Source organism: Oncorhynchus clarkii, chromosome 26 (assembly GCF_045791955.1).
Source record: "Oncorhynchus clarkii lewisi isolate Uvic-CL-2024 chromosome 26, UVic_Ocla_1.0, whole genome shotgun sequence".
Taxonomy (NCBI): domain Eukaryota; kingdom Metazoa; phylum Chordata; class Actinopteri; order Salmoniformes; family Salmonidae; genus Oncorhynchus; species Oncorhynchus clarkii.
Genome location: NC_092172.1, coordinates 23,278,259 through 23,293,744, shown reverse-complemented (window position 1 = coordinate 23,293,744; position 15,486 = coordinate 23,278,259). Strand labels below are relative to the sequence as shown.

General features: G+C 43.4%; 1 protein-coding gene across 2 annotated transcripts in view; it reads right to left on the bottom strand.

Annotated features, from left to right (window-relative positions):
* LOC139385038 (synaptotagmin-7-like) overlaps nucleotides 1-15,486 on the bottom strand; it is a 109,081-nt gene that overhangs the window by 8,853 nt on the left and 84,742 nt on the right. For both annotated transcript variants that reach the window (XM_071130077.1, XM_071130076.1), the window contains one exon: nucleotides 13,411-13,536. In XM_071130077.1, coding sequence (XP_070986178.1) covers nucleotides 13,411-13,536 — 126 coding nt within the window. The remainder of the gene's footprint in view (nucleotides 1-13,410; nucleotides 13,537-15,486) is intronic.

The following is a 15,486-nucleotide window of genomic DNA, read 5'->3' as shown; positions in this document are numbered from 1 at the left end:
GACACACACAAACAGACAGACAGACAGACACATACACACAGCCCTGGATCCACTGCCCTACACTAAAACCTGAGTCAGCCTGGCATCATACTCTAGTGTCAATAGAGAAAAGAATAATAATAATAATAACAAATATAACCGCATAGTAAGCCTATAACGATACTGTTACACCAAAAACACCTCCTAATTTCTAATGACCTTTTAGGATGGTTACCTGCCACTAGGCAGGTTATACTGTATGCTTTGATTGAAACAAAATACAAGAAAGGATAATAGTTTGTTAAAATCATCTGCTCTAATTCTCTCACAAATCATAGGAGAGCTCTGATGGGCTCTGAGTACTGATGGGAAGCCAGCGAAATATGAGCTAATGTACAGTAATGACTAGACCATTGATATGAGCTAATGTACAGTAATGACTAGTCCATTGATATGAGCTAATGTACAGTAATGACTAGACCATTGATATGAGCTAATGTACAGTAATGACTAGTCCATTGATATGAGCTAATGTACAGTAATGACTAGACCATTGATAAGAGCTAATGTACAGTAATGACTAGACCATTGATATGAGCTACTGTAAAGTAAAGACTACTCCATTGATATGAGCTAATGTACAGTAATGACTAGACCGTTGATATGAGCTACTGTAAAGTAAAGACTACTCCAGTGATATGAGCTAATGTACAGTAATGACTAGACCATTGATATGAGCTAATGTACAGTAATGACTACTCCATTGATATGAGCTAATGTACAGTAATGACTAGACCATTGATATGAGCTAATGTACAGTAATGGCTAGACCATTGATATGAGCTACTGTACAGTAATGACTAGACCATTGATATGAGCTACTGTAAAGTAAAAACTAGTCCATTGATATGAGCTACTGTAAAGTAAAAACTAGTCCATTGATATGAGGGAAATTGCGGTCTCTGGAGAACTACGCGCATATACACACACAAAGGATATACAGATCTATAGTATGTTCACACAAACACACAAACTACTGACAATGAGACTCTTAGATATAATATTTTTTTTTGTAAAGTAAAGACTAGTCCATTGATATGAGCTACTGTAAAGTAAAGACTAGTCCATTGATATGAGCTAATGTAAAGACTAGTCCATTGATATGAGCTAATGTACAGTAATGACTAGACCATTGATATGAGCTACTGTAAAGTAAAGACTAGTCCCTTGATATGAGCTAATGTAAAGACTAGTCCATTGATATGAGCTAATGTAAAGTAAAGACTAGTCCATTGATATGAGCTACTGTAAAGTAAAGACTAGTCCATTGATATGAGCTAATGTAAAGACTTGTCCATTGATATGAGCTAATGTAAAGACTAGTCCATTGATATGAGCTAATGTAAAGACTAGTCCATTGCGCTCTTTCCTTCACAAATTCAATGGTTATATAATTCATACTTAAGGGGTTCGAGTAACCATGGTTACCAAACTGTACGCTCCCACCGGAGGTTGTATGGTATCGTAATGATATTTTCTAGTGGTATGGCTGGGTAACCATAATCTCCCATAAGGAGATAATAGAATCTAAGGCAATCTAAACCTCCTATGGAGCAGGGACAGGGACAGTAGGCCACATTGTCATCAGGCCCCTTGACCTGTCATGCCTACTCATCCTCTCTCCATACCCAAATACCGCCGTGCCCCTAGGGGGGTGAAGATGCCATGGAGCAAACAGCTGATTCACTGGAGAAGTCTATAGGAAAACTGTAGAATCACCCCCAGCTGTAGAACATTAACCTTCTCCTGTTCTAACTCCTCTGCCCAATCCCCTCGCAACACCTCAGACCATTATAGAACAATGACTCTCCCCCAAGAGATATTGTACATTTTGATATTACTATTCCAAATGTTTGTGTGGTCTTAGTACAGCAATGACAAATGATATGCACCGTCACACACATGACATCACACGACAAATCCCGAAACACAAATACACACTCAATACTTTAGATAAAATACATCCCCTGAGGATCGATGCTATGATCCCTAGACAGATCCTGACACCCGAACCCTGATTATATGACCTTAACCCCAGGTCAGAGAGCCTAACCTATCCTCCCATTAATTAGACCAAGCGGCAGGTCCCATCCCAGGGGACAGAGAGGTGACTTTATCTCACTTGCTCAGAGACATCATGACAAGCTGAGAAAGAGACGTAGAGAAAATACAAAAATAACTCCTGCACACACAATTCCTCTGTGCATACTTACTGTCAACGTTTTGGTGTACAACATTTTCCAACCTTCTTCAACGTCTTGAAAAAGGATGTGTACCAAAATGTTGACAATAAATATGCAGAGATAAAATTGTGTACACTGGAGTTTCCATATTTTTTCTACAATGTTGACTTTGGTACCGTAATTCCCTGCCCCACAAACATGAAAAGCATAGTAGTGTTAACTCTGTTCAAAATGTAACAAAGAGAACCTGGACCTGATGACATACTGTGAAACAAAGACATTATAATGTGCATATCTCTGTATATTGTGTTGCAGGGGAGTATACAATGTTATGTCATCTACTAGATAAATGCCTTTAGATGCTTCCTGATTTTCTGAAAGGGGCAGCAATACTAACAAATCAAAGGATGCACTGAGACTTCTTGAAGTGTAACCAACCGGATGGAAGGAGAGTGTAGTGGGGAAAAGAAGTGTAACCAACCGGAGGGAAGGAGAGTGTTGTGGGGAAAAGAAGTGTAACCAACCGGAGGGAAGGAGAGTGTTGTGGGGAAAAGAAGTGTAACCAACCGGATGGAAGGAGAGTGTAGTGGGGAAAAGAAGTGTAACCAACCGGAGGGAAGGAGAGTGTAGTGGGGAAAAGAAGTGTAACCAACCGGAGGGAAGGAGAGTGTTGTGGGGAAAAGAAGTGTAACCAACCGGAGGGAAGGAGAGTGTTGTGGGGAAAAGAAGTGTAACCAACCGGAGGGAAGGAGAGTGTTGTGGGGAAAAGAAGTGTAACCAACCGGAGGGAAGGAGAGTGTTGTGGGGAAAAGAAGTGTAACCAACCGGAGGGAAGGAGAGTGTTGTGGGGAAAAGAAGTGTAACCAACCGGAGGGAAGGAGAGTGTTGTGGGGAAAAGAAGTGTAACCAACCGGATGGAAGGAGAGTGTTGTGGGGAAAAGAAGTGTAACCAACCGGATGGAAGGAGAGTGTTGTGGGGAAAAGAAGTGTAACCAACCGGATGGAAGGAGAGTGTTGTGGGGAAAAGAAGTGTAACCAACCGGATGGAAGGAGAGTGTTGTGGGGAAAAGAAGTGTAACCAACCGGATGGAAGGAGAGTGTAGTGGGGAAAAGAAGTGTAACCAACCGGATGGAAGGAGAGTGTTGTGGGGAAAAGAAGTGCAACCAACCGGAGGGAAGGAGAGTGTTGTGGGGAAAAGAAGTGTAACCAACCGGAGGGAAGGAGAGTGTTGTGGGGAAAAGAAGTGTAACCAACCGGAGGGAAGGAGAGTGTTGTGGGGAAAAGAAGTGTAACCAACCGGAGGGAAGGAGAGTGTAGTGGGGAAAAGAAGTGTAACCAACCGGAGGGAAGGAGAGTGTTGTGGGGAAAAGAAGTGTAACCAACCGGAGGGAAGGAGAGTGTTGTGGGGAAAAGAAGTGTAACCAACCGGAGGGAAGGAGAGTGTTGTGGGGAAAAGAAGTGTAACCAACCGGATGGAAGGAGAGTGTAGTGGGGAAAAGAAGTGTAACCAACCGGAGGGAAGGAGAGTGTAGTGGGGAAAAGAAGTGTAACCAACCGGAGGGAAGGAGAGTGTTGTGGGGAAAAGAAGTGTAACCAACCGGAGGGAAGGAGAGTGTTGTGGGGAAAAGAAGTGTAACCAACCGGAGGGAAGGAGAGTGTTGTGGGGAAAAGAAGTGTAACCAACCGGAGGGAAGGAGAGTGTTGTGGGGAAAAGAAGTGTAACCAACCGGATGGAAGGAGAGTGTAGTGGGGAAAAGAAGTGTAACCAACCGGAGGGAAGGAGAGTGTAGTGGGGAAAAGAAGTGTAACCAACCGGAGGGAAGGAGAGTGTTGTGGGGAAAAGAAGTGTAACCAACCGGAGGGAAGGAGAGTGTTGTGGGGAAAAGAAGTGTAACCAACCGGAGGGAAGGAGAGTGTTGTGGGGAAAAGAAGTGTAACCAACCGGAGGGAAGGAGAGTGTAGTGGGGAAAAGAAGTGTAACCAACCGGAGGGAAGGAGAGTGTTGTGGGGAAAAGAAGTGTAACCAACCGGAGGGAAGGAGAGTGTTGTGGGGAAAAGAAGTGTAACCAACCGGATGGAAGGAGAGTGTTGTGGGGAAAAGAAGTGTAACCAACCGGAGGGAAGGAGAGTGTTGTGGGGAAAAGAAGTGTAACCAACCGGATGGAAGGAGAGTGTAGTGGGGAAAAGAAGTGTAACCAACCGGAGGGAAGGAGAGTGTTGTGGGGAAAAGAAGTGTAACCAACCGGATGGAAGGAGAGTGTAGTGGGGAAAAGAAGTGTAACCAACCGGATGGAAGGAGAGTGTAGTGGGGAAAAGAAGTGTAACCAACCGGATGGAAGGAGAGTGTAGTGGGGAAAAGAAGTGTAACCAACCGGATGGAAGGAGAGTGTAGTGGGGAAAAGATAATTGAACAAAGGTGGATTAAAGAAGTTTGAAATGGAAATGAAGTGTCCCTCATCTCTCTAACATTTATTTTAATTGTCCATTATATGAAAGTTATATTGAAATTATAAACAAATAACTGGGTAGCCTCATGTGGAAAACTGACATTTTCCGAAAATAACTAATTGTGTTCTCTACTTAAACGCAATGGAGTTAGATATAGTTAGATGAAGTTAGATGGAGTTACTGAAGTTAGATGGAGTTAGATAGAGTTAATGAAGTTAGATGGAGTTAGATGGACTTAATGAAGTTAGATGGCATTAGATAGAGTTAATGGAGTTAGATGGAGTTAGATATAGTTAATGAAGTTGGATGGAGTTAGATATAGTTAATGAAGTTAGATGGAGTTAGATAGAGTTAATGGAATTAGATGATGTTAGATAGAGTTAATGAAGTTAGATAAGAGTTAATGGATTTAGATTGTGTTAATGGAGTTTTATGGAATTAGATAGTTAATGGAGTTAGATAGAGTTAATGAAATTAAATGGAGTTAGATTTAGTTAATGGAGTTCGATTGAGTTAATTTATTTATTATTTTACCAGGTAAGTTGACTGAGAACAAATTCTCATTTGCAGCAACGACCTGGGGAATAGTTACAGGGGAGAGGAGGGGGATGAATGAGCCAATTGTAAACTGGAGATTATTATGTGACCGTGGTGGTTTGAGGAACAGATTGGGAATTTAGCCAGGACACCAGGGTTAACACCCCTACTCTTACAATAAGTACCATGGGATCTTTAATGACCTCAGAGAGTCAGGACACCCGTTTAATGTCCCACCCTACAAAGGGCAGTGTCCACAATCACTGCCCTGGGGAATTGGGATATTTTTTTAGACCAGAGGAAAGAGTGCCTCCTACTGGCCCGCCAACACCACTTCCAGCAGAATCTGGTCTCCCATCCAGGAACTGACCAGGACAAACCCTGCTTAGCTTCAAAGCAAGCCAGCAGTGGTATGCAGGGTGGTAAGCTGCTGGCAATAAAATTGAGATACAGTGGGGAGAACAAGTATTTGATACACTGCCGATTTTGCAGGTTTTCCTACTTACAAAGTATGTAGTGGTCTGTAATTTTTTATCATAGGTACACTTCAACTGTGAGAGACGGAATCTAAAACAAAAGAAAGAAAATCACATTGTATGATTTTTAAGTAATTAATTTGCATTTTATTGCATGACATAAGTATTTGATCACCTACCAACCAGTACGAATTCCGGCTCTCACAGACCTGTTCGTTTTTCTTTAAAAAGCCATCCTGTTCTCCACTCATTACCTGTATTAACTGCACCTGTTTGAACTCGTTACCTGTATAAAAGACACCTGTCCACACACTCAATCAAACAGACTCCAACCTCTCCACAATGGCCAAGACAAGAAAGCTGTGTAAGGACATCAGGGATAAAATTGTAGACCTCCACAAGGCTGGGATGGGCTACAGGACAATAGGCAAGCAGCTTGGTGAGAAGGCAACAACTGTTGGTGCAATTATTAGAAAATGGAAGACGTTCAAGATGACGGTCACTCACTCTCGGTCTGGGGCCCATGCAAGATCTCACCTCGTGGGGCATCAATGATCATGAGGAAGGTGATGGATCAGCTGAGAACTACACGGCAGGACCTGGTCAATGACCTGAGGAGAGCTGGGACAACAGTCTCAAAGAAAACCATTAGTAACACACTACGCCGTCATGGATTAAAATCCTGCAGCTCACGCAAGGTCCCCCTGCTCAAGCCATCGCATGTCCAGGCCCGTCTGAAGTTTGCCAATGACCATCTGGATGATCCAGAGGAGGAATGGGAGAAGGTCATGTGGTCTGATGAGACAAAAATAGAGCTTTTTGGTCTAAACTCCACTCGCCGTGTTTGGAGAAAGAAGAAGGATGAGTACAACCCCAAGAACACCATCCCAACCGTGAAGCATGGACGTGGATGGGGATGCTTTTCTGCAAAGGGGACAGGACAACTGCACCGTATTGAGGAGAGGATGGATGGGGCCATGTATGTATGGATGGGGCCATGTATGTATCTTGGCCAACAACCTCCTTCCCTCAGTAAGAGCATTGAAGATGTGTCGTGGCTGGGTCTTCCAGCATGACAACGACCCGAAACACACAGCCAGGGCAACTAAGGAGTGGCTCCGTAAGAAGCATCTCAAGGTACTGGAGTGGCCTAGCCAGTCTCCAGACCTGAACCCAATAGAAAATCTTTGGAGGGAGCTGAAAGTCCGTATTGCCCAGCGACAGCCCCGAAACCTGAAGGATCTGGAGAAGGTCTGTATGGAGGAGTGGGCCAAAATCCCTGCCGCAGTGTGTGCAAACCTGGTCAAGAACTACAGTAAACATTTGATCTCTGTAATTGCAAACAAAGGTTTCTGTACCAAATATTAAGTTCTGCTTTTCTGATGTATCAAATACTTATGTCATGCAATAAAATGCAAATTATTTACTTAAAAATGATACAATGAGGGCCTCCCAGGTGGCGCAGTGGTGAAGGGTGCTGTACTGCAGCGCCAGCTGTGCCACCAGAGACTCTGGGTTTGCGCCCAGGCTCTGTCGTAACCGGCTGAGACCGGGAGGTCCGTGGGGCGACGCACAATTGGCCTAGCATCATCCGATTCCGTCTCTCACAGTTGAAGTGTACCTATGATAAAAATTACAGACCTCTACATGCTTTGTAAGTAGGAAAACCTGCAAAATCGGCAGTGTATCAAATACTTGTTCTCCCCACTGTAGGTAGTTAATGGAGTTAGATAAGAGATAATGGAGTTACATAGAGTTAATGGATTTGGTTTGAGTTAATGGTGTTAGATATAGTTAATGGAGTTAGATAGAGTTAGATGATGTTAGATAGAGTTAATGAAGTTAATGGAGTTAGATAGAGTTAATGGAGTTAGATGGAGTTCAATGGAGTTAGATAGAGAAAATGGAGTTTGATGGAACTATATAGAGTTAATGGAGTTAGATTGAGTTAAAAGAGTTCGATGGAGTTAGATAGAGTTAATTTAGTTCGATGGAGTTAGATAGCGTTAATGGGGTTAATGAAGTTAGGTAGAGTTAATGGAGTTGGATAGAGTTAATGGAGTTATATAGAGTTAATGGATTTGGTTTGAGTTAATGGAGTTAGATGAAGTTAATGGAGTTAGATGATGTTAGATAGAGTTAATGAAGTTAGATGGGGTTAGATATAGTTAGTGGAGTTAGATGGTGTTAGATAGAGTTAAGAAAGTTATATGGAGGTGGAATGATGAGTTTGTTAGAGCAGAAAATCTTTCAGTGTACTCTCGATAATATCATTCATAGCAGGCAAGCCTTCATGAGATATGAATGATATGAGCATCTTCATAGTATTATTGGAGGGAAACAGTGGTGCTTCACTGCAAAAACAATTGACTTGCTTAAGTATCAAATACAGGTCCCCAAACAGGCTGAGCCCAAGACACGTTTTGCATGTTGATTACATAGAGTGTATGTGAATCTCTGGAGTGTCTCTTTTCCTGTGTGTATGTGTCCCTACTCCTTTTTCTTCATCTCCATATCTGTGTGTGAGAGTGTGTGTGTGCTGCCCACAGGGGAATCTCATTCCCCTGTTGTGATATTCAGCAGTGATGCAGATGTAACCCAGCCAGGCTGCCTGGGCAGACAGTCATCCACCCTGACAGAGGACCGGAGCTCTGACATCATCCCATCAAAGCGCCAGTCAACACCCCCAGGGGAAGCACGATTAGATGAATAAAGAGATAGAGAGGTAGAGGGAGGGAAAGAAAGGGCTGACAAAGGGAGGGAAGGTAAGTAAAGGGTTAATAGATCAATTAGATCAAGGGAGGAAGAGAGACTGCATGAGAGGCAGAGAGAGAGACAGTGAGAAAGAATGAGAGCTGGAGAGATGGATTGAGAGGAGCGGGGTTGGTGTTATAGAGGGCAGCATGATGGAGGGAGGAGATGGAGGTGAGGTGGAGTGGAGTGGGAGTGAGGGATGGGTTCTAATGATGGGAGAGGGGGTAGAGTGGTGAAAACATAAGAGATGAGGGGTCAACAGGGGGACCTGGCTTGGGAGAAAGCATGTATCCATACACATTCAGTATATGGGCATGCTGATCATACAATGCCCCAGGAGAGCAGCGCAACACAATCACAGGTCCCCAGGCTGTGATGGATGAGGCCTGAGCTCTGGTGTCAGCCCACTCAATGCAAACATCCAACATATCAGCAGACCACCTCCCTCCGTACCAGCTTAATACAACTAATGGAGCCATCTACTATATGTTGTCAAGCTAACTGTTGTTTGAATACTTTTCTCCAACCTGAGTCTGAGTTGGTTGGTACCCCGTGAATGCTGGTTGATGCTTCAACTGATCTTCAAGCTCCCATTTATTGCACAAACACCTAATAAAGTAAAGAGATGGTAAAGTGATGTCATTTCCTCCTCATATCTCACTTAGATATTGATTAAGGTGAATTTATGCAGCGCTTTTTTCCACACAGGACTTCCGAAGCGGATTTCTCACTGTTTTTCATCAGATTATATAACTGCGCTTTCCTTTAATCAACTTTGTGTTCCGACTCAAACGCCTCAGCAAGGCATGGTGAATGACTTCCTGAGACAGAGCTGACTTTTTTTAAATGTCTCTTTTGTGCTGACCTATATTTCTGTTCCCAGCCAATCAAGTTTCCCTGAGCTAGCTCCAGAGGCGGCCATGGAGACCGTTGCCAAGCCAGAAGAGTAATTATAAGGCTTGACTCAGTTTGATTACAGGCCAGAAACTCTGGCTCCAAGGAGTTGGTGGTCCAGGCTCAAAGAGCATGGAGCGTTGAGCTCCTTATTTGCGTGTTCTCTGTGTGTCTGCGTGTCTGGGGGCTAACACTGTCATGCTACAGCAGAGTTTATGATGGTAATGATATCGAGCTGCCATGATAAAACTCCGTAGCTACTGCATGTTGGTGGGAGGGTTAGTCCAGTGACTCCAGTCAGCCGTGAGGCTTAAGGCCTCTGACACAATGGACCTCAGCCACCAGTGCATGACTCGATGACCACAACTTCAATAACCAGCTTTAAGGTATAGCCTACAGAATACTGTACTCACCCTTTGGACCGAGTTTTTACAAGACAAACACTTTCTGGATCAGATATCATATCTGTAAGAATGGTATCGTCAGAGAACAGAACAATGGTCAATAGAAACAGCCGCAGTAGCATGCTTTAGAATCAGACAACATTGGGGTTAGACTACTTTGTGGAGCATCACTAATCTCTCAGCACAAATGTTTCCAGACTGCTAATAAATACAAATGACTTCCAGGATAATTCCATTGTTTTCCTCCCTCATCTCCTTGTGGATAGAGCTTGGTTATCACTGGCTTTAGAGTTGTGCTGTAACACTATGATTCGTTTCTAATTGAGCTGCCATAGCAAAAGAAACAGAGATTACGCTGCCTCTAGTTTATGCTTCTCACGAAGCTTTGATTACCTGCTTCTAAGCATCTGAGTGCACACTTCTGTCTCCTGAGAATGAAAACATATTCTCCATTTGAGAGAATGATTGACCTTCCCTCTCTACCCTTACTCTGTCTATGCAAGGACATCCTATTCTAATATACAGTAAGGTGTGTGTATGGATGGAGGGTATATGCTTTGTCTGTCAATGTCTGTTTCACCTGAGTCTGTATGTCTATTTATTCATCTCATTGAACTGTATGTTTCTAGGTATCTGAATTGTGAATGGTTCCATTTCTCCTTGAGTGAATACTTCTGTCTTTTTGGTAGTGAGTGTACATTTCACTAGCAACCTGAAAGCAAAGGTTTCTCTCTTTGTCTGACAGCATATGTCTGCTCTCTCTCTCTCTCTCTCTCTCCCTCTCTCTCTCTCTCTCTCTCACACACACACACACACACACACACACACACACACACACACACACACACACACACACACACACACACACACACACACACACACACACACAAACACTGTGGCGAATGAATCAGAATTAGTTGGGTAACATAGTTAATTAAGATGTTTTATTTGCATAATATGCTTATGTGAGATACGTGTCATTAGAATGTATCCTTTTGGACTACAGTGTTGGCAGTTGCACTTTTCCCTCAGTCAGGCCTTAGTCACTTGGGGCCCAGAGAGGGGAGAGGTCAGGCTTGTCTTTCACATGTCCCTGGTGCTATGCAGAATATCAGAAAGGGAAGAGGACAGAATGGAACATTGTCTTCATATGTGAATGTGTCTTTACCTATTCCTTACCTAATGGGGAACCAATTACTTGTCTCCACAACGTCTGTGTGCCAGTCACTCCCTCCTTTTCCCATTGGGGGGAGGTGTATGGCAGTGTCTGGAAACATTGTATGTCCTCTCCAATGTTGCATTTATGCTGGGATAGTGTATGATCTAGAGGCTCACTCCTCTCAGTGAGCTTGTCCAGGAGTGGGGTCAAGAGGGGGTTTACTTGAGATAGAGTTGATAATTGATATATGCCATTGGATAAGTTGGTGTTTTTGTACTATGAAGTACCAGGAACGAGATTAGAACCTCGTCGGAGGGACCAAACTGAACGATAATTTATAGCGAATGTTATCTGGCTAAGGGATACTCCTTTCTCAAGAAAAAGTATTTCTTTGTGAACTGTTCCTAAGATCTGTGGTTCGTCATGTAAGTTGAGAGGGGTGTAATCTTGGCTATAAAAGATCTTTGTACTTTTCTGTTGGTACTTTTCAATGGTTCATTAGAGATAGCGCATCATTGAAAGTCAAAAAGGCTATTGCAAAGCTCTTATTAAAAAATATGTAGTTGAAGTATAACTCTGACTGGTGTGTGAAGTTTGTAACTCTCTCATTTGGTAAAGCAGAAATATGCCACCACAACACACACACACACACACACACACACACACACACACACACACACACACACACACACACACACACACACACACATGGAGGCATCATCACTTTCCATAATTTTATGCTGGGATCCATCATAAGGCCAGGGGTGGGCAAGGCAGGGGCACTGGGACCCACACAGGGGTAACTAGAGAGACTGGGAGATGGACAGAGATGATGATTGAAAGTGGTTATTCATTGTGGAAGGGCACTAGACAAGTTGGCCCACGCGACTCTGCCTCGCACCAGATAAAGACGGGTGTTGGACAGGCATCCGGCCAGGAAGAGGGAGAAGATGAGCATGCAGGCGTGCCTCCACACCGTGACTGCAATGTAGGCATTTCAAGGCTGAACAGGTCATAACCGTGGCATGACCATGAAATACGATTAGCATGACCACGACAGGACAAACCCACAGGCCAATACAGCACAATAACGTTCCTTCAGAACAACATTCTTATGTATTCTGACCACTGCACAGAACTCCATCTACCATCGTTCATGCTCCTTTTTGAACTGAGTACAAAGGAAATGTGGAAATTCCAGGAAGCATTACAAATGGTATTGAAATCATAAGATGCAGTACAAAATAGTCTACATCAGAGAGATTCAGTGAAAACTAACTATTGTCTGATAAATGTAAGAGTTGTTCTATTGCTCATCTGGGACAGAAATGTACTGAACGCTACCATATAAAAGCACTACTACACCACCGTACACAGTAGGACTCCTTACCCAATAATAGGGATTTATGTACAGTCCACTACCCATGAGGGACAGGAGGCAAGCAGAGCACTCAATTCCTGAGAACGTTTTAGGTGATAACACGGCAGCCTATCTAGCTGTTTGCTCACCACAAGAGTTGCTCTGGTTCTTATTTCCCAGCTGGTAGTTGGCTGTTAGCGTGTTTGTCTCTGACAGCTGTTGGGGAATGCATATGGAGTCGGTGGCAGAAGAACAGTTAGCATATTTTTAGACAGGGGTTTCACACGGGGGGACCACACTCCAGAATAATGAGTCCGCCCCCACCATGCTCCCTGCTGAGGAATGGAGACATGCAGATCAAACCCTCTTTGAGCTGGTGAGGAAGAGCGGGAGGCAAACAGGCTAACAAGGGGGAGGCAGGATGAGAGGGAGCATGAAAAGAACAAGGGAGCATGAAAAAGGAAAGATGGAAAAACTGAGGAAAAAAGCCAAAGCTGACTTAGACTGGCAAAAGTAAACAAACATGTTGCGGTAAGGCTAGGACCAATGAAGTGGGACAGGATGTAGACACATAGTTAACACCTGATGAAAGGACATTCTAGTGTTATTACCTGATATTTCCTATTTCAAATCAGGAGAAGGAATTGGGGAATGGTTGATTGGCCGGGATCAGAGACAATATATGGGGAGCAGATAATAAAGGTAAGTACTTCCTGCTGCCTTCTCAGAGTGACTATATCTAATCCTGTTACTAATGTACTAACTCAGGACTCTCACAGCAGGAAGACACTGAAACCAACCAATCAGATGCTTCTGTCAGCCCATCCAATTACAGCGTCCCCATTGGGTTGTTATAGGCTCCCTCTCACTGTGGATCATGCCGATCACACAGCAGCTTCAAAACTGGACCACAAGGATCTGCACCGAACATCAGACACACTGCTGGAAAGTCTACACCAACTATTTTCCCTCAATCTCTCATCTCATTTCACCAGGGCTTTATCTCTCAACTCTTTCTTTCTTTCCTTCTTTCACACTCTCCCTCTTTCTCATCCTTTCACTCTTTCACACTCTCCCTCTTTCTCATCCTTTCACTCTTTCTCACTCTCCCTCTTTCTCATCCTTTCACTCTTTTGTTCGTAGGCTGGCTGGTACCTTGATTTGTCCGGTGGAGTTGAGTTTTCTTGGCACGCTGGTGCTTCCTGTAGATCTGGGAGGTTGGCGAAGTCATCTTGTTCAGCCAGCCCGATCGCTAGAGACAGAACAACCATCTTCCCCTCGCTGCTCCACACAACAACACACACACACACAACGAGTACAGAGACAGAGTAGAGACAGGTAGTTAAAAAAAAATTAAAGAGGAGAGAAAGGTGATATTGAGTGGTGAAACATTTACATATTATCACTTGGATTGATACAAAATATCATCCTTAAAACATTTAATTGAACCCAAGCTGTTGTAGACACAGATGGTTTACTTTCTGTGTGCTTTGAAGCATACCATGTTACAGGCTTTAGTCATATTGAAGTATGCTGAAGTCTGAAAGGGGCCAGGCACACAGTGCTCTTAACAAGCAAACATTTACACACTCCAGCTCTTACTCACTCTCTCTCACACACACACACACACACACACACACACACACACACACACACACACACACACACACACACACACACACACACACACACACACACACACACACACACACACACACACACACACACACACTTAGCTACCCCTAGGGGATCCTCTTCCCCAGTTTGTGTAAAGCTGTGAGGTGAGTCACTGTTTCCCTGGACCCTGTCCTGTCTAACTCTCTCTATCATTCTCTTCCTTCCCTCACAGGGCCTTTACATAACACATTCCTGACCCCTGTTCAACAAAACCCACTCTGACCCTCACTGTTCTCTAATCATCTTCGGTCTTCCTGCACAAGAATATCACAACATATTGTCTTTGGGGGACAAACTCGTAGTGTGTAGTTAATAGTAGTAGTTATCATCTTTTAGTGCAGTCTGTGAGGAGGCTGAAGATGTTTTGCTCCATGTCCAGCTACCTAAATGACACATGCAGTCTGTGCATCATACAGCTATTCATCACGATGTAAAAATGTATTGGCATTCATCCTGCTTGTGCTTTTCCTCCATCTTATAGCAGTTTTTCTTTCCCTCCATATTTAACCCAAATATTTTATTTCATGTAATTTGAATTTCTGACATCCTTCTCTTCTCTCATAGCATAAATATTGTAAAAAATTAGAGCTAAATTGAATTAGGAAGTGGTAGTTTTCCATCTCTCTCTCTCTCTCTCTCTCTCTCTCTCTCTCTCTCTCTCTCTCTCTCTCTCTCTCTCTCTCTCTCTCTCTCTCTCTCTCTCTCTCTCTCTCTCTCTCTCTCAAAATTGAAAATACATTTATCAAAATAACACGACTGCCTGCAAAAAGATTAACGCAACCATACTTATCTCTTGAGTTGAAGCAGACAAAACAGAAATGTTGTCTGTGTTTTAAAATCCAAGTAGATCAATACACGTTCTTTACAGTCACTAAATCATGATGATCAAAATAAAGTACTATCCAAGGTGGAAGTTCACCAAAATGCTTCATTCACATTAAATCAAATATCATTCCTTATGAAAAATAAATATGCACATTATGTGCAGGATTCATTCATCGGTATCATCACAATCCAATTCCATCTATTCGATACAAAGGTTGGTTTGCTCATAGTTTTGTAGACTTTCCATTGGCACGCAGAAACACAATCCACAATAGACATAAGGAAAGGTGACCACAATAGAGGAACACAACTGATATGAATTTATAGGCCTAAATCCACACCAAAGCAAAGCTCTATTATCATGGAAGGTCATAATGTTGGAGATGATGACTTAAAAGTAACACAACTTCATTCGCTGCATCTCTGGAAATCCCCAATAGAAAAAAAATCATAACAATTAGACATTGCCTAGATCTTTCCACCTCTCCCCATCCTCCCATCCCCCAGAGCCTGGTCCCAGTCCAGAAAGATTCATGTTTACAGGGACTGTGGGCAAGGCCACCTCTCCCTCCATGTTCCACATATCTGCCCTGCTTTTATTGAGTGATGATTCAGTGAGGCGGTCACTGGTCTGGGGCCTGTGTTAATGGGCCAGAGAGACTCAAGTGGAGGGTAGGGGGGTCGGGGAGGTCCTCAGGCTGCCCTACACAGCCTCAGACATCCATCATC